This window comes from Antechinus flavipes, chromosome 2 (assembly GCF_016432865.1).
Source record: "Antechinus flavipes isolate AdamAnt ecotype Samford, QLD, Australia chromosome 2, AdamAnt_v2, whole genome shotgun sequence".
Classification (NCBI taxonomy): Eukaryota; Metazoa; Chordata; class Mammalia; order Dasyuromorphia; family Dasyuridae; genus Antechinus; species Antechinus flavipes.
In genome coordinates this window covers 60,099,331-60,125,215 of record NC_067399.1, presented here as the reverse complement: position 1 = coordinate 60,125,215, position 25,885 = coordinate 60,099,331, and the positions used below count along the sequence as shown (strand labels likewise).

Sequence of the window (25,885 nt, the reverse complement as noted above, 5' to 3'; positions counted from 1 at the left end):
GCTTACATGGACAGAATGGGCGCCACCATATCGAGAGAAGCGATGAGAATCCCCAGCTCGGCGATGAAGGCCGTCAGAAGCAGAGCCCAAGTTGGTTCCCCATTTGCCTTCCCGTGGCCAAACACCTAAAGCCAGAAAGAGATTGGGGAGGGGGAGGAGAGGGGAGGTGGTCCTTAAGTGCCTCCCTGTTCTTTCCCCAAATAGCCACTGCTGGTTTGGTGACTTCAACACTGAATCTTGGATTCAAATCCCCCCTTTGGATGGGTCTTTGCAGCTACTCTGACCCAGGGAAGCCTCTCACCTCCTGCCCCTCCAGATTCTTCCCCTCAAATTCACATAATAACAGGGGAACATCGTGGAGGTCCAGATGGAACGGCCCTAAGAGCCCGGTGTGTTGGCCAGGCCAGGTCTGAGACCTGGTCCTCCAGCTTTCTGTGTGTGTGTGTGCCTTTCAGCAATCTGGGGACACTCGTGGATCACTTCTCAGAGAGTCTTTTTAAGTAATGGAAAGAAATTCCAGTTTAAGGTCTTTTCCCATCCAAGTTTGTGGACTCCCTGAAATCTCCCTCAGATTAAAAACTTCATCTCTCGATCTCCTTCTCTCCAGATTAGGAACCTCTGTTCCAGGCCGTCCCTGGATCCCCTTCTCCAACATACACACATTCAATCCTAGACTTTCCTAAGGGAAACACGCTTCCCAAAACAGGACCAAATCACATTAACATCAATGTCTCAGTCTGTTATTACTGAGTTCTTTCGATTGCGTCTGACTCTTGGTGAACCTGTTAGAAATTTTCTTGGCAAAGTTACTGGAGTGTTTTGTCAATTCTGCAGCTCATTTTACAGATAAGGAAATGGAGGCAAACATGGAAGTGACATGCCCAGGGTCACACAGCTAATAAGTATCTGAGGCTGCATCTGAACTAAGGTCCCTGACTAGGGCCCGAGCTCTATCCTCTGCCCATCTCAAAATATGCCGTGTTTCTAATTCCACGTGCTCCATATTGCTTTTCTGGGTCAGAACCTTGCCAGCAGGTACCAATAGGATGAATTAGAGGCCTGCCTCCCTCCCTTTCTCCATGCCATCGATCCCTGGCAGGTCTTGACTCCCCCCTTTGCCCTGGAGAAGTGGGGCAATCTTTCGGTCCTGTTGGCCCGGTCTGAGTAAGTGAGCCAGGCAGTTAGTGCCACCAGCTGGGTTGTGCCCACAGAGAACATGGGGAGACCAGGGAGGGGTCAGAAAACCTGGGTCCTGATCCCGTCGGGGACCTTGGCCAAGCCATCAACTTTGCCATCTATAAAGTGGGAACACAAACAAAGGAGCAAGCTCCCCTACTCTATTGAGTCTGTCCCATGGCCCTAAATCAGGGATTTCTGAACTAGACAGAGGCTGGCTGAGAAGCCCTCAGAAAGCCAATGGCTTCTTGTGGCATAGGGAGGACCGACTGCCTGTATGTGCTCTGGGGCTCAGTTTCCTCATCTGTAAAACAGGGGTTAGCTTTAATGGCCTCTAGGGCCCTCCCCAATCTGGATCTGTGACCCGTTATCCCAGAGTTCCCGGGAAGGCTGAATGAGATCGTGGCTCCAGAAGCGCTCTGATGGGTCTGGAGGACCCAGCACCCGTGAAGGGGAGGACAAACCCGCAGGAAAGGGATGATGTTGTCCTTGGCGATGGCCTGCAGCAGGCGGGGCGCTCCCGTGAGGCTCTGCAGGCCGGCCCCACACGTGGAGAAGAAGGAGCCAATCACGATAACCCACGGAGAGGGCCAGGACAGCGTGCCCACCACCAAGTTCTTATTCACCCCATCGCCGTACCTGCGGGGGAGAAGACGCCAGAGTGAGCTCCCCATCAAGGCCTCCCCCGTCCCCCCCAAAATCCTAGAGCCGGGGATGCTCACACCCCATCCAAAGGGGAAGCCAACCAGGAAACCCAGTGTTCCCAGCAGGCCCCAGACAAGTCAACAAGCATGGTCAGGCACTGTGCTCAGGGTTGGAGATATGAAGAAAGACAAAAACGGTTCCTGCCCTCAGAATCATGTTCTAATTGAGGAGACATAAATAACTGGGCAGATAAAAAATATGGTAGAGATGGGGGGCCCTCACACAGGTAAGGGGGTGACCCGGGTCCTGAGGAAAACCAAAGGAATTAAACAGTGCAGGTGAGGGGGTGGAGAGTCCTAGCACAGGGCAGTGACGGGAGAGGGGTATGTGTTCTGGGACTGCAGATTCAGACCAGGGCAGCTGGATCATGGCGCAGGCAACCGGTCTCATCTGGGATTTACCAGATTCCTTTTGGCAAACGTGTGGGTACGGGTGGAATGGAGTGGGGAGACCAACTGGAAGGCTGCTTCAATCACACAGATCTGAAGGCCTGAACAAGGGCAGGGGGTGGAATGGAGGGGAGAGGGCATCTGCAAGAGGCGGCAGGAAAGCCGAAATTAAGGGGTAAGTGTGAGGAGTCCCACTAGATACTTGCCACGAGAGCTAGTGGGCACCATAGAGCACAGAGCACTGCGTCTGGAGCCAGGAGGACTCATCTTCATGAGTTCAACTCCAGCCTCAGATACTCGCTAGCCATGGACAAGCCACTTAATCCTGCTTGCCACAGTTTCCTCATCTGTAAAATGAGCTGGAGAAGGAAATGGCAAATCCTCCAGTACCTCTGCCAAGAAAACCCCAAACGGAGTCACCAAGAGTCAGACATGACTGAAAAACCACTGAACGACTTGGCAAGACATTATTTGTACATGTGATTAAACACTGATGATTATTTATAATTTAACACCATTTCCTACTATAAATGAAAGAGGTGGGATTAATTGTATCAAGTTCAAGGGCAGGGTGGGAGATAAGAAGCATAAGTAGAGATGGAAAGTTATGTAAAAAGCCATGGTAACCATTCAGTTAGTGACTATAAAATGTATAATTTTTCTTATGTCAAAAAAAAAGTTAGGATTTGGAAATGGTTTCTATATATTTGCAGAGAAACCAATGTTTTCAACACTGCTACTTTAAACTGTGAGTAAAGATACTCCAGTTAAAAAAAAATACACATATATATAAAGCTGGGAAGTTTTGGAAGAAAAGAGAAAGTTTTGGAAAAAAGATACCGAATTCGGTTTTGGACATGCTGTAATTTGAGATGCCCATGGGACGTCCACTTGGAGATGTCCAAGAGGCGGTCAGTGCTCTGGCACTGAAAGTTAGCACACGCAGGTACCCACACGTGTACATATAAGCACATGCTGTAAGCACCTGTACACGTATGTGTGCATGTGTATATCCATGTGCACATCTATGTGCAGCATGTCTGAAATACAATCTGGAGATCAAGCTATTGTGGGAAGTCCTCCCTGGCCTGCTGTCCGGCACCGGCATGGGGAGAAAGGAGCGAGGGCCACGGGCATCTTGGTGCTATGGAGCCGTCCTCGCAGATGGAAGAAAGGCCGACAAACATCCAGGGGGAGGCCGCTAGATCTGACCAAGCCCGGGTGCTCCCGGCCGACCCCCTGGACCTTTCTTCCTCCTGTTCCCCTCAGCCCCTTCTAGCATCCCCTTTCTCTGCTTCTCCTCCTTGGCTTTCCAGGCCCCGGATGTTCCATCAGGCCGCCTGGGGCAGCTTCTCCCCGGAGAGAAGGGACCACTGGCAGCTGCCAAAGATGCCGAAATCAAAGCATCCCTTTGAGGTAAAGACTGGACCCCAAAGCTACACTCGGAGCCACTGAGAAAGGCAAAGACAGTCCTCTCCTTGTGGCGGAGTGGGGGCCAGGAGGGCAGCATCCTGTAGATGCGGGCACTGAGGCAATAAATTGCTTCCTTGTTTTTCTTTGTCACTGAGAAGAGATCAATCTGCAATGCTGGGGAGGAGGTGGGGAGAGACTAACCACCCCCAACTGAAATAACTATGACATAAAAAGGCATCAATAAAAGGTATCTTTTTACCTTTTTTTCTGGTGAGGCAATTGGGGTTAAGTGACTTGCCCAGGGTCACCCAGCCAGTGTTAAGTGTTTAGGGGCTGGAGTTGAACTTGGATCCTCCTGACTCCAGGACCACTAGCTGCCCCCAAGATATCGTTTTAAAAGCAGAAAACAAATTGCAAACCACTCACTTATCTCTGAGGACCACGCCCTCAATGCAGGCTCCAAAAAGCACCACGCTGCTAAAGTCTGGGGAAGGCAGTCAAAGAAATTGTCAACAGTTCTCCCACCAACCCCTAGCCCAGGTGTAGATTCTGGGGTCCCCGTGGGAGGAGGTGGGGAGGCCTGAGCTCCTAACGTGCCAGAGGAACCCGACCTGAAAGCCCCGGGCTCTCTCATCCCTGGGGGCTGGAGCCAATCCCACCCACAGGTGATGTGGCTGCTGGGGGGGGGGGGAGGGAGGGCAGGAAAAGAGATGGGACTGGGGCTAGAAGATGAGAATGGAGCAAGAACAAGGTGGGAAAAGTGGACGAGAGAGTGAGTTCCGGGCGTGGGGAGGAGGAGTGCTTTATGGAACAGCGTGTGCATGGGGAATGTTCGGACCGCGGAAGGGTGACTGCTGAGGGGGACGAGGTGGGCAGGGTCTGCGTGTGCAGGCAGGGGCAGAAACGGCGCGGGACGTGTGTATGAGGCGCTATGGGTGTGGGCCCCATGACTCTCTGCAGGTCATAGTGGAATCAGACAAAAGCTTTTTATTCGTGTCACTGAAATCGCTTCTTTTGTCCGTTAGGATCTGCTGAGTCCCTGGTCTGGGCAAGGGCAAACCCTTAATCTGCAATGCACAGGGCCCAGCTTCCTTTCTATGCTCTGGTTGAAGCCGTTTGGGGCTCGTCAGGGTGGTGACGTCAGAGTCCAGCCTTAAGCTGTTCTCACTAGTAATGTGTGTCTGGGGTTCCCTAATCCTGAGCCGGGGGGGTCCTTTGTGGTCTGTTCTGTTCCCCTTTTCCACTTGTAAAAAGGCACCCGTTTGCTCCCTGCCGCTTTGTAACAATGTCGGGGGAGACACAATTCAGCTGAGGAATAACCAGGAGGCCACGACGAGGTCACCCCTGAGACTGGGCCAAGGACGGGGAGCCCAGGCCTCTGGTCCTGGGGGTTCGAGAAAAGCACATTGAGCCTGATGCACAGAGCAAGGAGCCAGAGTGGAGAGGGCCTGCGGCCTTCCCTTGCCCAGACTTGGCACAGTCCCCCCAGGGGATTCTTTCTGACCAGCCTTGGAGGGGTTCCTGGGGCTGCCAGCAGGTGGCGCTGAAGGCCACTGCAGCCCAGCGGGGGCTGGCAGGGCCAGGACTAACAGGTCAGGGCCGGGAGGACCAGGGCTAACAGGGCCAGGGGCCGGGAGAGTTGGGGCTGACAGGGCCCAGGGCTGGGACAGCTAGGGCTGAGAGGACTGGGACTGGGAGGATCAGGGCTAACAGGGCCAGGAGCTGGGAGAGCCGGGGCTGAGAGGGCCGGGGCTGAGAGGGCTTGGGGCTGGGAGAGCCGGGGCTGAGAGGACTGGGACTGGGAGGACCAGGGCTGACAGGGCCCAGGGCTGGGACAGCTGGGGTTGAGAGGACTGGGACTGGGAGGACCAGGGCTAACAGGGCCAGGAGCTGGGAGAGCCGGGACTGGGAGGACCAGGGCTAACAGGGCCAGGAGCTGGGAGAGCCGGGGCTGAGAGGGCCGGGGCTGGGAGGGCCTGGGGCTGGGAGGGCCTGGGGCTGGGAGGGCTGGGGCTGAGAGGACTGGGACTGGGAGGACCAGGGCTAACAGGGCCAGGAGCTGGGAGAGCCGGGGCTGAGAGGGCCGGGGCTGGGAGGGCCTGGGGCTGGGAGAGCCGGGGCTGGGACAGCTAGGGCTGAGAGGACTGGGACTGGGAGGACCAGGGCTAACAGAGCCAGGAGCTGGGAGAGCCGGGGCTGAAAGGGCCGGGGCTGGGAGAGCTGGGGCTGGGAGGGCCGGGGCTGGGAGATCTGGGCCCGTGGGCTCAGCATTTTAAAGGATACAGACTAAAGAGGTGGTGACGATGGCCAGGATGGTGCCCACCGGAATGGATTTCTGGGCATCCTTGAGGTCTCCAGACCGGTTTGACCCAGCCATGATACCTTCAAGAAACAAAGAGCGGTTTTTCTCCCCCCCACCCCAGGGGGCCCGAGGGGCCTCTCAGGAAGTCTTTAATTCCTGGAATGGCTGGAGGTCGAAGGGAAGGGGTCCCACACGGCTCCCCCCGACATGGCAGGGCCACGGCCTCACCTGTCACGGAGGGGAAGAAGATTCCCACCAGCACCGTGAAGGACGTGGCGATGTCTGCAAAGACGTAGAGTGGGAGGCTGCTCTTCTGGCCTGGGACGTCGACGGAGGGCATCCCGGGCTTCTCCAGAATGTCGCCCTTCTCCAGGTAGCTGCTCCACAGGTTATCTTGTGGGGGAAAGAGCGACATCAGCCCGAGGCAGGGCTGGGCGGGCAAACCTGAGCTTGGAGAGCATGTGCCAAAGGTCCTCCCTGCTGAGTCAGCCTGGCAGACGGAGCTGGGGGCCTTGACTCGTGGCCCCGCTCCCCACCTGTGACATCCATTTCCCATCACTAAAAGAGCAGGCCCGACTGTCAGGACATAACGCTGCTAGAGGACTTGGATTAAAATCCACGTTAGATCATTACTAGCTGTGGGACTGTGGGTACAGGTCTCTTTTCTGGGCCCATTTCCTGGGCCAGCTGCTGGACTCCTCCCCACTCCAAACGGATGATCCTGTGCCCTCCTCCCCTCTCAGCTCTCTCACCCACAAACTATCATCTGCGGTCACCTTTGTCCTTGGCCCCAACCTACTCATGACATCTGGGGGAGAAGCGCTTCTCCAGCACCTGCTGCAGCTTAGCGGCAACTGGTCCCGTCTCACAAGTTCTTCACCGCAACCCTGCGGGGAGGGGCTGCTACCACATCCATTTTACAGATGCGCAAATTGAGGCAGACAGGATAAGGATCACACAAATAAGCCAAACTTGGATTCAGAATTTTCTGACTCCTGGCCCAGTGCACTATTCACCAGCTCTCTTGGTGCAGAGAATCTCTGAGGTACTGCTGGTGGGCAGGGGTTCTCCACCTCCTCAGAACATTCTGGCCTTTGACAATACATATTTCTAGAGCAACCAAAGTTACCAGGGATCATTCTCGCAAGTGTCAGAATTACACCCCCATTTTACAGATGAGTGAACTATCTACAGCCCTGAGAAAGGACACAGAAACCCTCTGTGATACCCTTTTTTGCATGAAAACTAAGTGAACCCTGGACTTCTGTACATCTCATGTGTTATATTTTGGTTTAATTAATGATCAGCTATGGAATGTAATATTTATAGTACTTACATATAATTTGTGTATAATACATAATTTATATAGTTTTTATAAATTTACATGTTTATACATTTATGTATGAATGATAATAAATATGGATTGTAACCATTTAAAAGAGGGAACATTTGTCACTTTTTACAGAATAATAAAGGAATTACATATTAAAAAACACTCAGGAAAGGTACTTATTAATCTGATATATTGTGATGGCAGGCATGAAGACTGATTTCTCGATGTAATAGCGTTTCTAAAATGTGTTGGTGAAGGACAGTGTACAATCTATCACATTTCTTCTCTTATCTACAGTCCTCAGTTGCAGTAATTGTAAACTCCTGGAGAAAAGGGACTGTGCTTTATTTCTCTTTACGGCTCCCAAAGACAAAGTGCTCTGTGGATGTTTGGGAAGGAACAGTGAAGCCCCCGACAACTCCCTGGAGAACATCCAGGCCCACCAGCCCTATGGGATGGGATCCAAAAAGCAGCTAGAAAGTGTGGATGTTGGTGCAGTGGATAGAGTACCAGCCCCGAAGTCAGGAGGACCTGAGTTCAAATCTGGACTTGGACACTTAACATTTCCTAGCTGTGTGACCCTGGGCAAGTCACTTAACCCCAATTGTTTCAGGGGAAAAAAAAAAAGAAAAAAGAAAAAGTGTGGATGCTGACACTGCGGTCCTCCCACAAGTGAGCCCTTAGCATCATGAACCTGAGCAGACTGCCCAGTTATCTGGCTAGCCCCAGGCCCTTACTCCTAATCTCCCCCTGCTGAAATCCTTTTCTCCTCCTGGCCCAATTTTGGGGGCTAGCCTGCCCCGGCTGCCAGTTTTCTCCTGTTTACATTTTCCTGGAGCACTTTCTCACTTGTATGTATTTCCCTTCTGCAGGGAGTGAGGGGACAGAGCTTGAGGACAAAAACTGTGCCATTTTTCATCATGAAATCTCCAGCTCTTATTAAATACTGACTTGAACTTCTGGAATACTTAATGACACAGCTTGGCAGGCTATTTGGAGATCACCCTCCCCCTCTCTTTTGGCCAACGGTGTTTGGAAACGTTACTCTAGAATCTCAGAACTGGGGGAGCCTCTCAGCAGAACTGGGGGAGCTTCTCGGCAGAAGTGGGGGAGCCTCTCGGCAGAAGTGGCCGTGGAGCCTTGGCCAAGAAAGAACCACGGGCTCCAATCAATCAGTCAATTAACTGATAAAACATTCAGTTGGCAGGTGAAAGCACCCAGACATGTCCGCCATCAGAAAGCTTACGCTTGGCTCCAGGCTAGTGTCTAGGTTTCAGCTTCTTACAGGAGGCCTGGGATCCTCCGGGGTCTCCAGGCCTCTGGATCACACCTACCACAAAGGGCCAACTAGTCCCAAGTGCCCCATGAGGCAAGTCCCGAGGTTGGCAGCCCAGCCCCATGGGAGCTGTGCCCAAGCCAGGGTTCAGTAGGAGAGCGTTCGGCCGCTGCCAGCTGCCCAAACAGAGGCCTATTATGGGCTCTGGTGGGAACTTCTCAGGCCAGCGTCAGCAGGGCCTGACTCTTTGAAGGGAAAAACCTCGCCCAGTGGCTCTTGTCCTGGGATGCTGGAGAAGGGACGCGGGCTCAGAAATGCGTTTAGTCAGCAGGACGAAGTGGCTTGGAAGGCTTAGGAGGCCAGGCCAGATTTCCCCGTGACACCGTGCCCTGGCGGGGGGTGGGCAGGGGAACCCCTTTTTCGAGGCTGGGTCCCAGACTCCCCCCTTTCCCAGGAAGCGAGGGCGCCCGACCCCAGCGGGGGCACCCACTTTCTGCACCTACCCTGGAGAATCCCACTGGCGGCTCCGGGGATGCCAGAAATCTCGGTGACGTTGTTGAGGAGGAAGTACTGGTCGCAGCCCTCCGAGGTGAGATTGGCCGTGTGACAGAAGAGGACCCAGAGCTTCGTGGCCACCGTCTCATTGTCCACCACTGTGGTCTTAGCACAAACATCAAACTGGTCCCGAGACAGGGTCCTGTTGCCCAACATGCAAACTCTGATGGGAGGAAAGGTCAAAGTTTGCTAAGTCAAGGGTAGGAGTTCATCGACATGCTCCCGGGGCTGATCTGTCGCACCCTTTTTGGGCAGGACAAGGGTCCTGGGGAGCTCAGACCTAGGGGGCCTGAGGGGTGTGTTCTGCACGCGGCTCGTCGCCTTCCCCGTTAGAAGAAGGGACAACAGTCGGGGGACAGGGACGAGTCGGAGTCCTGATTGTGACACTTGCTGGCTCTATGACCTGGGACAAATCAGCCTCTGCATCTCCTCCCATGCAACCCATGGAGACTGAATCAGATCCATTCCTAGTGGTCTCCGTGCACGACGGAGCTGGCCCTCCTCCTAACGTGGCTGCTTTCCCTTTCTCCCACCAACTGACTGCCCCGTCCTTCTGGGAGGACTGGGAGCCCTACTTCTCAAGGGGCTCATGAGGAACTGGCCCAGCCAGCCCGAGTGGCTCCTTACATTCCGGCTTCCCCCCGGCTCCGGCGCCCCTCACTCACGGAAACACCGGCGGGTCAAAGATGGACTTGATGCCGCCGGCGTAGATGGACAAGATGGAGATAATCACGCAGGCCAGGAAGAGCGAGGCGAATTTGTTGACATACTTCACGCCTACAAACACCACCACGGTCATGAAGGTCAGAAAAATGGTCCCGTAGACACGCATGTTGTTCAGGCTGGCGCTCGAGGTGTCGTGCGCCCCCGTGGGGTGGAAGATGGCGGCCGGCGGGGCGATGTACGTCTGAAACGACAAGAGCGGGCTCGGGGGCGTGAGCGCGGCGATGCTCCCATCTCGTTTCCCAAGGACCAGGTGGCCAGGGGCCAAACTCCGTCCATTCCGAGGGGCAGTTCTGAGGCGGGAAGTGGTGACTCCCTTCCCTCTGTGGGAACAAGGGTGGGGCGAGGAGGTCTCCCCCCCACCCCCGCCTCAGACTGGGTGGGGTGCCCTAAGACTCCCGCCCCGCGGCCCCAGCTTCCTGCTCAGGCTGTCCCGAGATGCGGCTGCTGCTTCCAAGGCTAAAACTGAGCCCGGGAGCTGGGGGGAGGGCTCCGGGAGCCAGATGTTGGCCAAACAAGCAATTTCCCCAGGACGTTAAAATAAAAAAGTCTGGGCTCTTCTTGTTGTAAGGGGCTCCTCCTCTGCAGGGGCTGGGCCAGAGAGAGACAAGGTCCAGCAAATGGACACGGGCAAGCAGATGGACACACAGACACAGACAGAAGGAGGAACCAAGGAAGGACAGATGGAACAAGATGACATGGATGGGACGCTTGGTGTTGCCGCCAAGTGAAAATCATGGCACAAAATTAAGCCCTTCACAAAAACCAAAGCTTCCAGTCCCGGCCACAGATAAAATTATTCTTGGCCATATTTAAAGAGGCAAAGACAAGGCAGATGTGTCCGAGCTGCCCCCGTCCTTCCCCTTCCCCGCCTTCTCTCACCGGCTCTCAGCCAGAGGCTCCTTCCCTCTTCACCATCGGCCCAAAGGGCAGATTCCCAAGAGCAGGGTCCCAATCCCACCCCCGCCTCCTCCCCGGCCATCACTGGCCATACCTGGGCCCCATGAAATGATCCTGGCTTTTTATGCTTGGGATGGGGGGGAGAGGGGCCGAGCCGGACTCACCAGCAGGATTTCTATGGCTCCCAGGATGTACATAGCGGCTGCGAAGGTAGTACCCAGGTAAAAGCAGAGGCCCACGGCTCCTCCAAACTCGGGCCCAAGGGAGCGGGAAATCATGAAATAGGAGCCCCCAGCTAGCAGGGACAGAGAAGACACTGAGCTCGCCGCTGAATCACAATTCTCCCCAAACACCCCAACGGTTCCCTCGGCACACTGTCAGAGCTTGCGTCACCAGGGTCTGCGCATTCAGAGGCTCTGGCAGCCCGGGGCCATCTTGGATGCCCAGATAGCCCTTCAAGGACAAACCCTCCTCGGCTACTCACTAGCTGGATGCTTCTGGGCTTACTGTTTGTCCTTTGTTCTCAGACAACCATAACCTACAAGTGAGTTAGATTTGAGCGAATGTACAAAGTCACCGGCCTTACTCTCTCCTCCAAGAGCCATCTGGGCCCAATGGCAAATATAGATCAGAACAACAGGAGATGGCCCTGGACATGGGGGAGACCTTGGTTTTTCTAATGCCCTTAATGGGTCTCAGTCTTACGGAGGCAACCACAATCACTTAACTTTTGGGGGAAATGTTTCAGTTTTTTCCTCATCTGTACTTTACAGAGAGAGATCTGGCCTTGAAGACCACCTATGTCTATGACTCTCAGGACCTAAGAGGATAGAGTGAAGGGAATGGCACCAGGAAAGACTGTTACGATGAAGAGATGTGATTTTTAACCTATGTTGGATCACTGGGGGTCCAGGGAAGGTGAGAAGGGGGAAGGGAGGGAGAAGGTTTTGCAATGAAGGTTTGAATGTTAAAAACTATCTTTGCATGTATTCTGAAAAATAAAAAGCTACTCTTATTTTTAAAAAAAAATCAAGAGATGCAAGAAGGCAACTTCTGAATCAGTTCCTGCCCCTGATACACACTGGATTGTGTGAACCTGGACAGATTTCTTAACTTCTCAGCGTAACAGGTAAACTCTGCCCTTTAGCAGCAGAGCACTGACCCACACAGCTAAATGGCTTCCCTCCCTGCCGCCTACTTCTCTCGACCTTCTGTCTGGCAGCCGGGCTGCGCAGGGGAGAGTGCTGGCTGGGCCTGGGGTCAGAAAGCGCTAAATTTAAATGCAACCTCAGACATTTACCAGCTGTGACTCTGGGCAAGCAATTTCAATTCTGTCTGCCTCCGCTTTCTCAATTGCAAAACAGGGATAGTAAAAGCCCTTATCTCCCAGAGAAGATACTGATAAAGCACTTAGCGCAGTCTGTGGCACACAGTAAGCGCTTAATAAGGACCTACTTCTGTCCTTCCATCCTTTTTGAGCTCGGTGTGGGCCAGGATGTCAGTGGGACTGGGGCAGCTCAGGCTTACCTCCGCTCCGCCATCACTGGGCTCTGTGGTCTGAGGTAATCTTGCCCTTCTCTGGGCTGGCCTTGGCCCAGATACAAACAGTGGCAGGACTTGGAAGGATTTAGGGGAACTTCCTGGCTTGAGGCCCTCTTTCACTTTTACCTTCCTGTGCTCTCCTCTGTACTCTCCCAGGGGTTACAAACATGCTTTTTTAAAACAGCGCCTGAACCCTCAGGTTCTGTGGGGTCCCTCACACCAAACAGAACTGTGATCCCCCTGGCAGGGCCGGCTCTGCTGGCCCCGTGAGACTCTGCGGAAAGGTCGCCTAAGTCTGCGAACCCATTCTCTTCTGCCAGATGACAGAACTGAAGCTCTGGGACTCAAATGATGTGGCCAAGAAATTAGCATCAGGGCCTCCTGACGCTCAGTCCAAGAGGCCTTCATATAACTTCTCCCCAGGGGGACAATGAAAGACTCTGAGGCAAAGGGCCGGGACTTGACTCTTGCCTCGTTACCCAGTCTCCGTGTGACCCTGGAACCCTATTTCTGAGCCGCCAAAGCCTTGCTTTAAAAGCCAGGGTTTGAGAGGGTCTTTCTTTACGGCCCCATTTGAGTCCATGGGCGAGCTCTTTCCTCCTCGCCCACTCTATTAGCTGGTAAATCATTATTCTGAGGCCCCAGCTGGCTGGGAGCCACAGCAGCAAAGAAACTAGCCCGGAGGAGGGCGCCTGGGCCAAGGTTTCAGGGCCAGTCCCCCAGCAGGCTCCCCCGGAACAAAGGCTGCAGCCTCTAATCCTGGGGCCCTTTCTGTGGCCGCAGTCTCTGGGGCGCTCTGGCTTCAGAAGCCCCGCAGGCGATGGTTTTGGCCTGAGAAATCCAAAAGGGTCATTGACCAGAAGGGAAAAGTAGCAGAGGGAGACGGGTCGCTTCCAAGTGAGATAAAACCCGCTCTTCCCCCATGAGTGAGCGCTAAATCACCCCTGCCATCTGGCTCCACACTGCCCAGGACAGCAACGGTCGGCAGCCGCCCAGCCAGAGGAGATAAGCTCTCCATGTCAGGGACGGACCTCCCAGCAGGAGGGCGGGGGGATGTGAAGGGGCGGAGCCCGGCCAAAGATGCTACCAGGCTTCTGAGCACTGAACCTGCACTGGGATGGGCCGCAGAGCTCAGTGACTCCTGCACGAGTGGGACCCCCAGGCAGCTGCCTGGCCCTACCGAGAAGTCCCCCAAGTGACTCCCTGCTCTATCGGACCCCTCACAGACCTGCTGAGAAGCCCCCCGACTGACTCCCTGCTTTATGGGATCCCTTATAGACCTGCTGAGAAGTCCCCCAACCGACTCCCTGCTCTACCGGACCCCTCACAGATCTGCTGAGAAGCCCCCCGACTGACTCCCTGCTCTACGGGACCCCTCACAGACCTGCCGAGAAGCCCCGACTGACTCCCTGCTCTATGGGATCCCTTATAGACCTGCTGAGAAGCCCCCCGACTGACTCCCTGCTTTATGGGATCCCTTATAGACCTGCTGAGAAGCCCCCCAACTGACTTCCTGCTCTACCAGACCCCTCACAGACCTGCTGAGAAGCCCCCCGACTGACTCCCTGCTTTATGGGATCCCTTATAGACCTGCTGAGAAGCCCCCCAACTGACTTCCTGCTCTACCGGACCCCTCACAGACCTGCTGAGAAGCCCCCCAACCGACTCCCTGCTCTATCGGACCCCTCACAGACCTGCCAAGAAGCCCCCCGACTGACTCCCTGCTTTCCCAGACCTCTTGTTGAGGTTACTCAGAGCACAAGCTCCAAACAATAAGACTCCAGAGTCAGAAGAAAGGCCATTGGGCCAGGGCCTGGAAAGAACCTGGACACTCACCCTTCTTATTCTGCAGGAAATGAATCTGATGTTCCCGAGGCCCAGAGAAGGGGACATGGTTTGCTCCATATCGTGGAGCCAGGATCTGAATTCAGATCTAGTGCTCTTTCAAGTTTACAAGGAGCAAAAGGAGCGTGGGGAGCTTGGGCTCCAGATCTAGCTATGCCATTGCCTGTTATGTGATTAATGTTGGCCACATCACTTGGATTCCCAATCAGTTAGTTTTTCTCATCAGCAGTGAAAAGTCCCTTCCGGCTCTAATGATCTGTGGGTACCGAGATGACCTCTAAGCTCCCTTTCCATTCACAGACTCATGGAACTTCAGAGCTGGGAGGGAACTCGGAGGTCAGCTGGTCCCCACTCCCTCTGTCTGGAGATGGGGAAGCCGGTTCTTCTAAGATCTGGCCCAGAATTCTGTGTCCCCGAAGACCAAGTATCATATCTATAAACAAATACCTGGAACTACCCCATTGGTGGCGATGGCACTCATGGATATTGCCGTCAGTAGGGTCTATAAAGACAAGAAATTGTAGCACAAGTTACAAAAAATTCCCATCGGAAAAGCCTCCATTATTAGTCAAAGAAAGCTTTCACAGATGTGTCAAAGAGAAGTTCAATCTGTTTTTTAAGTATTTTTTTTCTTTAATAAAGCAACTAATTAATCAAACATTCCTGCTCCAATAATGAAGGAAGGGCTAACGGTGATGGATGCTTCAGAACTGAAGCACTGAGTTCTACGGATCAGAAATTTCTTTCCTTCCTGACATCTATTACTCTCACCCCTGCCCCCAAGGGTCTCACTCCAGCCAGCCAGGCCAGAAGAACAGAGTCCAGATGTCGGCCTTTTGGGTGGGAAAAGAAATGGAAAGCAGTGCCCACAGTCAGATGGGAGGGCAGATACTCACACAGCAGCAGCAGATGAGGACGATGAGGAAGGACTGCAGGACGCCGGCCGTCCCCACCATCCAGGTCAGTCGGAGGAACAGGATCACCCCAAAGATGTTCTGCATACAGGGCAGGTACACGCCCATCAAGGTGCCCATGCTGGGTGACTGGGAATAAACAAACGTCTCGTCTGAGTCACCCAAAGTCACATTTTTGGCCCTCGTGATGTATTCCTTGCTCAACATAAAGCTCTTGTGAAGCACCACAAGGACAGCCAAGGATTCCAGACCACAGACAGTGACTTTTCCATTTTGATAGAAATGCCCTATATAGCCACTGAGGGCATCCATGATGAAGATAAGTCTTTCAAAACTACACAGACCCTTTCTTCTGAAAGGGGGACAGCAAAAAAGCTCCCTCCAACAGAGCCCCTCCCCTGCCCACGTCAGGGACCCGCAGGATTCCCGGGTGATACCACGACAAGAACAGCCTGAACTGGAGACCCGGCCTCTGCTTCCACCGGCACAAGGACAGGGCCAACTTGAAGAGGCTGGACCAAGCTCTCAGCCTGCATGAGGACCTCCTGCTGCTTCTGTTGGCGGGTGACACTACGCTGACTGCCCTAAAGCCCTGCTCGCTTCTGAACATCCCAAGTAGGAAGGACTCAACGGTTTGGCTCATGTCCTAACAAAGAGTGGGGTGAATTCACAGAAGCCCAGGAAAACATGGAGTGAAAGAAGCAGTGGAGGAAGGAAACAATATTCATTACAGCTCTAATGGCACTCATGGAAAGAACGAGAAATACATGAGGAGACATTTCTCCCCACTCCTATGGAGAAATCACAATTTGTGGGGATGGAATTTGTGTCTAACACTGCATCCTTTTGTATGTGTTGGCTGTTTTATGAATTTTTTTTCTCTTTTTCTTTCTGTTATAAGGGCTGGTTCTCTGGAAGGAAGGTGGGGGAGAGAGACACAGGGAAATCTAGATGATATAAAAATAAAAGATGGCAATCAAATCTATTTTTAAAAAGTTTGCCCTAACCATCCACACAATAATGGCTAAGTGGATGAAAAATGAAAAATGAAGTCAGATCAGGGGTCTATAAACCTGTGTTTTTTTTAATTCTGAGAACTTTTTCAATGCAATTGGTTTTGTTTGTAATCCTGTGTATTTCATTTTATACATTCAAAAACATTATTCTGAGAAGAGATTCAAAGGCTTCACTAGATTGCCAAAAGAGTCTTTCATAAGAACCTCCAAGCTGTATGGAGAACCTAGAAAGCCTTTTCCATTTGTGTGTATGTGTGCACAATGTATGTACCCACACATACCCATTGTGTATGTACATATGTAGGCTATCTATATACATATACAATAACATGTACATATGTGTATATAAAAATGTGTATATATATGTATATATGTGCACATATATGCATGTGGCAGGTCTGGAGTCAGGAAGGTTCATCTTCTTGAATTTAAATCTGGATTCAGAGACTTACTGTGTGACCTTAGACACTTCACTCTGCCCCATTTTCTCATCCACAAAATAAGCTAGATTAGGAAATGGTGAACCTCTCTAGTGTCTTTGCCAAGAAAATCCCAAAGGGGGTCGCCAAGGGCTGGACGTGACTAAAAACAACTGAACAATAACGTGTGTGTGAGAACACATAAATGTGTGTGGGCGCACCTATATATTTGTGTTTCTCTCTCTCCCTGTCTCTTTCTGCTGCAAATGGACCACAATTTGGGCACCAAGTTCTCCAAGAAAGGAATGGGCTAGAAACTTGGGACGCTTAAAGTTTTAAAATGACCTCAAGCCTCCCCCTTAGTAAAAAGGCTCCTCTCTCTCTCGAAGACCATATTATTCTGCTGGGGTGACACAGTTATCAGTTATGGATCAGAACAGCCTCTGAAGGCCCGGGGCCATGGAGAGGTCTACGGTAGTTGGAAGCAGGCTGTGCTACATGACCAACGAGGAGCTGCAAAGGAGAACCAGAGCAAATGATACCTAAAAAGAAAGGAGCTGGGAAGAGGAGCAAGGTTGAGGATGATGCTCCAGGAGCATCCCTGGAAACTCACAGGAAAGCGAAGGGGCTCCAGTGGGCAGGTCCTGGTCCCTGCCATGGCCAACTTAGGGAAGGACGGGAGGAGAGTCCTAGGGCATGGAGGGCTGATGGGCTGTCTCATGGGGAGGAGAGGTACTTCTCTGAAGTCACTGAGTAACAGAAGGAGCCACCAAATCTACCACCCACAGACACCAACCGAGCACTGGGGAATCCTTGCCTGAAAAGGGGCTGGGGTGTGGGGCAAAGATGACCGAGTTTAACGTCAAGAGACATGGGCTTGAATCCCAGGGGCACCCTGATTGGTCCTGGCCACGTCAGCCAACTTCTACGCTTTAATTTCCTTCCCTATAGAAGACGAGGTTAGTTGGAACTCGAAATCTTATAAAAGGAAAGAAATTTCCGTGGAATTGGAAAAAGTAAAATACTATTAAGTATGTGTGTGGGAATTAGAAAAATATAAGGAGTTTGGCCCAGATTACCACTTCTGGCTATGACTCTCAAGACATGACTGGAGGTACTGTAAATAAATAATGTTGAGGGAGAAGGGAACATCCGGCTAGGCTAAGTTAGAACGGATCACGCCTCGGAGAAGACACAAAAAGGAGCCATTGGGGGCTTTTGAAACTTAAAGGAGAAATGATGCAATGAAGGGGGTGGGGGAACAGTGGGAGAAGGAACTAAGAAATGACTCAGGAGCGTGGACTCACAGTATGGGGGCAGGACAGCTCTGTTACAGACCGAGGGAGGGAGGAAATCCACGTCACAGAGTCAGAGCAGTAAGAGGGAAGTCCCTGGGAGTCTCACAAAAGCTGGGGTGGGGGGTGGGGGGGGAGGTCATAGGAATCCAACAGGAAGGCAGAGGACTCTGTTCTAGAGGCCCTTCTACTCTGACGTTCTAAGATCCAAGAAGACGACCCTGGGAGAAGGTACAGAGATCCAAGATGGGGCAAGGATGGAGACAGGAACTGGAGTCAGGAAGACCCAAGTTTAATCCCTGCCCAAGACAATTCCCAGCTTTGTGCCCTTGGACAGGGAATATAACCTCTCCTTGCCTAGTTTCCTCATGTGCAAAATGGGGATAATAACAGCATTTACCTCCAGTGAGGATCAAGATAACTCACATAAAGGGTTCCACAAGCCCCTTTACCTTTTTTTTCTTTTTTATTGAGGCAATTGGGGTTAAGTGACTTGCCCAGGAAGTGTTAAGTGTCTGAAACTAGATTTGAACTCAGGTCCTCCTGACTTCAGGGCTGGTGCTCTATCCACTGCACCACCTAGCTGTCCTGCAAGCCCTTTTTAAAAGAGTATTTTATTTTTCCAAATACATGCAAAGATAGTTTTATCAACATTCATCTTTGCAAAAATCTCATGTTTTTCTCCCTCCCTCATTTCCATCCCTATCCCCAAGACAGCAAGCAATCCAAAATGGGTTAAAAAAAATATTTTGTAAACTTTAAAGTGATTTATAAATGCCAACTATAATTATTATTACATATTGCTTTCCTAAACCCACTCTGCCTCTCTCTCCCCTACATGGATCTCTCTGTAAAAAGGGCAGTGAGGGAAAAAGCAATGAAGAAAAAATTTCCTAGATCCTAAAATAAGTTCAGCAAATTATCAGGAGGTTCTGGAATCAGAATCCCCCTGCTCCAAACAGACCATTTTATCTTAATAAGATCATCTATCTCCTCCAAAACTAGCAAATCTGACAAATAAATAAACCACCCATAAGGCCTTAGAGTCAAATTCAGGACTGCAGAATTTAGAATCAGAGAATCAAGCTCATTCAAGTCAAATTTTAACAAGTGAGGACACCAAGACCCAGTGACCTGATGTGACTTGACCAAAGATGAAGAAGAAGAGAAGAGTTACTTTCACATAATGAGTCAAAGGGCAGGAACAGTTTTCAAATGGAGAATTGCAAACAATTAAAAATCACATTAAAATGTTCCAAATCACCAATAAGAGATTCAGTAAAAAAAATAAATAATTTTTATAAATTAAAACTGATTCAGCAAATGTGATAAAACACAAAAGTAATCAGTGCTATGTGTGATCAGGGAAGGTTATATGCTAATATGCTGCTAGGGAAGCTCCGAATTGGTCAAACCATTTTGGAAAACAATTTGGAGGTGTGAGAAAAGCCACTGGAAGGTTCATACCCTTTGCCCAGAAGTCTTAATATGTTGTGTATGATCCAAGGATGTCAAAGGCAGGGAAAAAATAATACACACATTTGATATTGTTAAGTTGATTAAATTACATTTGGTTCTTCATGACCCCGCTCAGAGTTTTCTTGGTAAAGATATAGATGTTGTTTGCCATTTCTTTCTCTAGCTCATTTTACAGATGAGGAAACTGAGGCAAAGTTAAGTGACTAGGGTCACACAGCTAGTAAATGTCTGAGGCCAGATTCGTGCTCTTGAAGATTAGTCTTGCTGATTTACTGATTCCAAACCCAATGCTCTAGCTGTTATTCTATGTGTATACAGAGGTACATACACAGCCAAAGATATACAACACAGACAGACAGACGGATAGATTATGAAGCACAATACGGCTAACAGTGTACAAATATATGAAGAACTTGTGATTTTGTTGGTACAGGAGCTCCCAGTGGGAACATTCCCAGGAGTCCCTGCAGGGACCCAGAACGTAACTTGCCTATAATGTCTATTCTTAGAGCCGTGTCTAATGGGAGGTGAAGTGACTCATCCATGGTGAGAGCAGCAGGAAGTGTCAGAGAAGGCACTGACGGAAGGCTCCAAGGGTGAGTGCCATCCACACCTCCACACCACCTCTCCCTGACAACTAGAATACACACTCAAACAACATTAGAACGTGACAGAATTTGTATGAAATACAATGACCACCGTTGGTTCCAGAGGGCCACTGATGGAAAGGAAACACACTCCCCTTCTCTAGGGAGAGAGATGGAGGTCTCCAGTGAAGAAGCTGGCCCGCTACCAGAAGGAACTTGTAATAATGGCTGGTTTTGCCTAATTTGTTTGGAGAGTTCTCTGGATCAAAGGGGCACTTATTCAGAATCTGACTATAGAGGAAAAACCTCAAAGCGTTCCTGAGATGTTTTTTCAAATAATAAAAATAAAGGCACTTGCCCAGGTTCACACAACTAGAAAAGAGCAAAGCCAGAATTGTACCTCACAATTTCTGATTTCAAATCTAGTTTTCTTACTAATACAGGACACAGAATGTGGCAGGGCTAGTATCTTCAGTCAAGAAGTACTGAGTATCCACTATGTGTAAAATGTACCAAGTACTATGTGCAAGAAGTACTGTGTACCTACTATGCAAAAAGAACTGATTACTATGTGCAAGAAGAACTGAGTAACTATGTATAAAAAGCACTGAGTAACTACTATGTATAAACTGCACTGAGTGGCTACTATGTGCAAAAGCACTGAGTACCTACTATGTATAAAAAGCACTGAGTACTTAGTATGTACAAAAAACACTGAGTGCCTACTATGTGCAAAAAGTAGAGTGCCTAATATGTGCAAAAAGCACTAAGTGCCTATGTGCAAAAAGCACTGAGTACTTCCTACTATGTACAAAAAATAGAATGCCTACTATATGCAAAAAGCATTAAGTACTTCCTACTATGTGCAAAAAGTAGAATGCCTACTATATGCAAAAAGCACTGAGAACTTACTATGTGCAAAAAGTAGAATACCTACTATGTGCAAAAAGCATTGAGTATTTAGTATGTGCAAAAAGCACTGAGTACCTAGTATATGCAAAAAGTAGAGTATCTTCTATGTGCAAAAAGCACAGAGTGAGTACCTGCTATGCGCAGAAACCAGTGCAGAGGGGGACTGAGCCCAAATGGTCCCCGAGAAAACAAAGGGAGGCAGCCCTCCTCCCTCCCACAGAAAGATCCTTGCTAAAAGTCCTCTTGCCCACACAGATGGAGCTAAACGCCAAGGCTGCCTCAAGAAGTCACTAAAAAGCTGCTCGTGGGCATCCGGCCGCCCGGTTCCTGAGCTCACAACCAGAGGCCCCCCAGCCGCCCCGAACATCTATACCACGATGGCTGCGGGGGGCTCCGTGCTGGGCAAAGACTGGCCAGGGGGAAAGAAGGGATGGGAGCAGGCTCCCAAACACAAACCCAGGCACCCCCTGCCTGGGCCTGATATCGCTCCCTCACCTGGTCTCTTAAATAAGCCAGGCCCGAGAAAACACTGACTCCTCAGTTCTCTCCTTCCCGGCCAACAAGCCGCCCTGTGTTCTCCTTGGCAGCCAGAGGAGGGGGTCAGCCTGAGCAGCAGCGGTGGGGGGGAGCCAAGAATACCCAATGCTCTGGCTGGGGGAGGGGGCGCCCTGAATCCTCGCATCTTCCAGGGGAGCTGTGGGGAACAGGAGATAGGGAGCTCCAGCCCCAAAACAGTTAATCCGCCCCTCAGAATCGAGCTGATTCACTGTGACTGGCTTGCTCGGCTGAGAATGATAACAGCTGCCTCTCTGTGCTCTGGACTTGCAAAGCCCGAGCGGTGGGGGAACCAGGACACCCGAGCCCGAGAGGGCCCAGAAAGGATGGGCCAATCAAAGGAAACTCTGTATTTACCGAGCGCGTTTCTGCCACCCAAAATGGCGGAGAGGAAGTGATTTTGTGGCTCTCTGGGCTCCTCTCCACAAACTCCCCGCACTAATCCCGGGGGTTCTCATCCCCATTTATTCACCCACAGTGAATTCTCAGACACCAGTGGCGGTGGATTCAAAAATCTAACGTTTTCTGTCCTGTGCCTCAGAATATTTGCCAGTGAATTTTTGGTAAAATGAAAAACAAGAAGAGTATAAGATGGTTTGCAAAGTGGTTAAACGGTGGTGATTGTGTTCACTGTCCCTTCCCTTGGAAGTCTCGGGTTTAAGTCCCTTTGGCGGCCTGGAAGACCCACCAGATGGGTGTTGTGGCCCCTGCATAAGCACCTTTGGTGGCCTTCGGCATAATCCACTACGGTTGGGTTAGGCGGTTTTTAGTCATTTCAAACTCTATGAACCCTTTTGGGGTTTTCTTGGCAAGGACATTGGCGCAGTTGGCCATTTCCTTCTCCCACTAATTTTACAGATGGAAAAACTGAGACAAACAGGGTGAAGTGGTTTACCTAAGATCATATAGCTGGATTTGAAGCCAGACCTTCCTGATTCGAGTCCCCATATTCTATCCACGCTACCGGCCAGCTGCCCATAATTTACTACTGGCTATGTCTAACTCCAATGCCATTACAGCCCAATTCTATCAGCCTCATTGAGACCAAAGCCTTTCCTGGAGACAAATGGAAATCAACACATACTATGCTCACTTTTTCCCCTTTTTTGTCTTGTCTCTCCCTTCCTCTCTCTTTCCTGTTTTTTGTCTCTTTTGTCTCTATCCCTGTCTATGGCTGTCTCAGTCTCTCTTTTCCTCTTTCCCTCTACCTTCTTCCCTTCCTCTCTCCCTCACTCTTTCTTTCCTCACTACCCTCCATCTTTCTCTCTCTCCAATATACATGACATGTGTCATCCAATCTTTCTTGGAAGACCATAAGGGAGAGGGATCCTACTACTTCATGACAGCCATTGCTGCTTCTTTCTGTTGTTCAGTCCTGTCTAACTCTCTGTGACCCGATTTGCGGTTCTCTTAGCAAAGATACTAGAGGGATTGGCCATTTCTTTCTCCAGCTTATTTTACAGATGGGGAAACTGAGGCAAGCAGGGTTAATAATGTGCCCAAGGTCACCCAGCCAGGAAGTATCTGAGGCTGGATTTGAGCTCAGGACTCCAGACCAGGAGACCACCTAGATGCTGCTTTAACCTGAGCCTCTCAGTCAGTCCCCCAGGAGCTCCAGCCAAGCATGACCTTCCCTTTGGCATTCCACAGCCCTCAGACCTTGAAACCAGTCCCTATGTCCTTCTCTCCTCCAGTAACTCTGGTTAACCCTCGCCTGATCATGAGGATGGCCGCCGTCCCAGTCACCCACCTAGGGACCCTCCAAACGATCCATTTCTTCCCTATACAGGGCACCCCAAACGAAGCCCACCTCCCGGGTGGCGTCAGGCCTACGGCTACCCCAGTCTTCATGGATGGGGACACTGAGTCACAGCCCCTCTGATGTCCGGCCTCCTCCTCCTAGTTCTCCCTAACTCAGCTTCCTTGCAATGACCTTTGCCTTCTCGGAGTTTCTGATGGCTTTGTCCCTCCCGGGTATCCCGGGGAGTACTCTGAACTCTGGGAGTGGGGGGCTGCTCCCCTAACACTGGCCCGAGCACTGCCAACAAAGAAGTTTAATACATGCTTTGGAACAAATGATCACCAACAAGCTGGGCCTTGGACATCTTTATGGAGATTGAGCCAGATAAATTTAATCTCCAAGCTTTTCACCCAGTCTCACTTATCTTGAACTATTGTTTTGAGTGTGCACAACCTCCAATACCTCTTTGTTTAACCAACAGAGCAAAGGGCACAGCCCCGGTGGGAGGAGTGGCTGGGGCCCAGGCCTCTGGGACAGCATCCTGGGGCACTAAGGTAGGGGATTGGGGTCTCTAGCCCCGCTCTGGCTCAGGAGATCATTTCCCCAGGCAGATTCATTTGGCAAACGCAGAGAGCGGCTGTCCAGAAAACCACACTTCAGAGCACCCCAAAGCAGCAGAATAGAAGTGGGAGGGGCTGCTGTCTCCCCCAGAGTGACCTTTCCTGAGTCAGAGACCCCAATACCTTGATTCTAACCCAGCACCTTCCAAATAAAGCAACAAACTAGGCTGCCGGCCAGTGACCAACAGCCCCAGCGCCACCAAGCTGCCAGAGGGACCCAAGCAACTCGGCCGGGCCACAAGGCCTGGCTCGGACGCCTGGGAGTGGCCGGCCCTTTCTGGTGCGGAGGGAGGTGGCTGAGCAGGCCGGCTTACTCACTTTTGAAACTTTTCTCCGAGACCCCTCCACATTCTCAGCCTCTTCGTGTTCTTTGGCCCCCTGGGTGAGGTTGGTATAACTGACCAGCTTCCCGAGGAGAGATGAGACCTTCGGGCGGACATCGAGTTCCTCCTGCAGACAGAGCCAAGGAAATGTGAACAGGACAGCCTCCCTCGATGTCCTTTGGGGCATTCAAAAAGCCAGGTCCTAAGTCAGGGCACAGGGAGGAAGGGAGGGAGTGAAGGAGGGAAAGAGGGAAGAAAGGAGGAAGGAAGGGACAAAGGGAAAGAAGGAAGGAAGGAAGGAAGGGAGGAAGGGAGGAAGGGAGGAAGGGAGGAAGGGAAGAAGGAAGGAAGGAAGGAAGGAAAGAAGGAAGGAAGGAAGGGAGGGAGGAAGGTAGGCTCATGGCAGGAAGTGGGAAGGTGGGGAGAGACCCGGGAAGGGAGCTGTTGATGAGGGTATTTTTCTGACTAAACCTGTTGAAATCTAAGTTCACCAATCTACAAATATGTGAATCAGATTCCAGCATTTGGGTGGTAAGGGCAGTAATTCTGACTCTCTCTCTTGTCTCTCTCCCTCCCTCTGTCCCATCGCTCCCTCTCTCTTCTTTGCTCCCCGCTGACTGATTCTCCCTCCCTCTGTTTCTCTCCCTTTCTCTTCCCCCTCTGCCTCTTTCCTCCTCTCCCTCCCCCTCCATTAATTTATGGAATAAAATAAGCACAACTCGCTCTCTTAAGCCTCAGTTTCCCAGACTGTAGGTTTGTCAGGTGGACAGGCCCTTAGAAACCACCTACTTTTCCCACACCCATCACATTGCTTCTCCCCAATCCTGCCTCTCACTTTCTCTCTTCCCTTCCTTCCCCCCTTCCCACAGGCACCCTTCATGTTCTCCAAAGTTGCCCCTCCATCTTCTTCCTTGCTGGCCCCCAGTGCTTCCCCCTCCTCATTGTTTTCTCCCCACTGCTGCCTTTCCCCCCAAGTTCCTGCTAATATTTTAAAACTCTATCTCATGATTAGCTTTCACAAGCCCCCAAGGACTAAATCAAGATAAACTAGTACAGGTGGCAAACAGCAGAAACTGGGTTTGAAATCAGGCTCTCTCTGACCCCAAATTCACTAATGGGGCTATTAATGCTGATACTCCCCGGCTCATGGGCTTGTTAGATGGAAAGTGCTCGGTGATGCTGGAAAGCTTATTACTGTAATTATTAACAAGAATAACAATGACTATCATGATAATGATTAAAATCGGGATAAAGATGATGACCTCGGACCAAACAGCCCTGCTTCCAGTTCCTCCGCTGGCTGCTCTTCCCCTCCGCTTTGCCCGCTGTACCACTCCGGGCTGCAGCATTGGGGGGGCCACACTCCTTCCCCCTGCCCCAGAGGCCCACAGACGGACCCTCGGCCCCAGACCAGGGCACGGTAATGTTTCCAATCCATTTGTACAATGAGTGGCTGTGAAAACCACAGCCCCCCAAGGGATGCTGGAGCAGGCTCCTGGTACAGGCTGCCCAGCTAAAGGCCTCCTGCCTGCCAGGGCTGGGTCTCCCTTCTGCTGGCCCCCTGCAGGCCTGCCCTCACTTACCCCTTTCCTTGCTCCCTCCCCAGAGGCGCTCTGCCGCTGCCCTCATCTTCCCCCAATCTCCTCACTATTTTCTCTTCGCTGCTGCTCTTCCCCCGAAGCGCCTGCTAATATTCTGAACCCCCACCTCATTTATGATTAGCTTTCAAAAGCCCCCATGGACTAATTCATAATTCAGGACTTGCTAAAGGGGCCATGAAACAGATGAGGTCATTCTCAGCTTCTGGATCTCAAATGATCATCTTGGTCAGATGAAAGTTTCTTCTGCTACCCCAGCCCATTCAA

At 51.3% G+C, this 25,885-nt stretch overlaps 1 protein-coding gene across 1 annotated transcript in view; it reads right to left on the bottom strand.

Annotated features, from left to right (window-relative positions):
* Window positions 1–25,885, bottom strand: part of SLC12A4 (solute carrier family 12 member 4) — a 58,345-nt gene that overhangs the window by 8,698 nt on the left and 23,762 nt on the right. The window contains exons 3-13 of the mRNA XM_051974947.1: window positions 24,016–24,147; window positions 15,056–15,202; window positions 14,607–14,661; window positions 10,937–11,067; window positions 9,815–10,056; window positions 9,098–9,312; window positions 6,214–6,378; window positions 5,967–6,065; window positions 4,110–4,167; window positions 1,641–1,815; window positions 7–125 (exon numbers count right to left, since the gene is read on the bottom strand). Coding sequence (XP_051830907.1) covers window positions 7–125; window positions 1,641–1,815; window positions 4,110–4,167; window positions 5,967–6,065; window positions 6,214–6,378; window positions 9,098–9,312; window positions 9,815–10,056; window positions 10,937–11,067; window positions 14,607–14,661; window positions 15,056–15,202; window positions 24,016–24,147 — 1,538 coding nt within the window. The remainder of the gene's footprint in view (window positions 1–6; window positions 126–1,640; window positions 1,816–4,109; window positions 4,168–5,966; window positions 6,066–6,213; window positions 6,379–9,097; window positions 9,313–9,814; window positions 10,057–10,936; window positions 11,068–14,606; window positions 14,662–15,055; window positions 15,203–24,015; window positions 24,148–25,885) is intronic.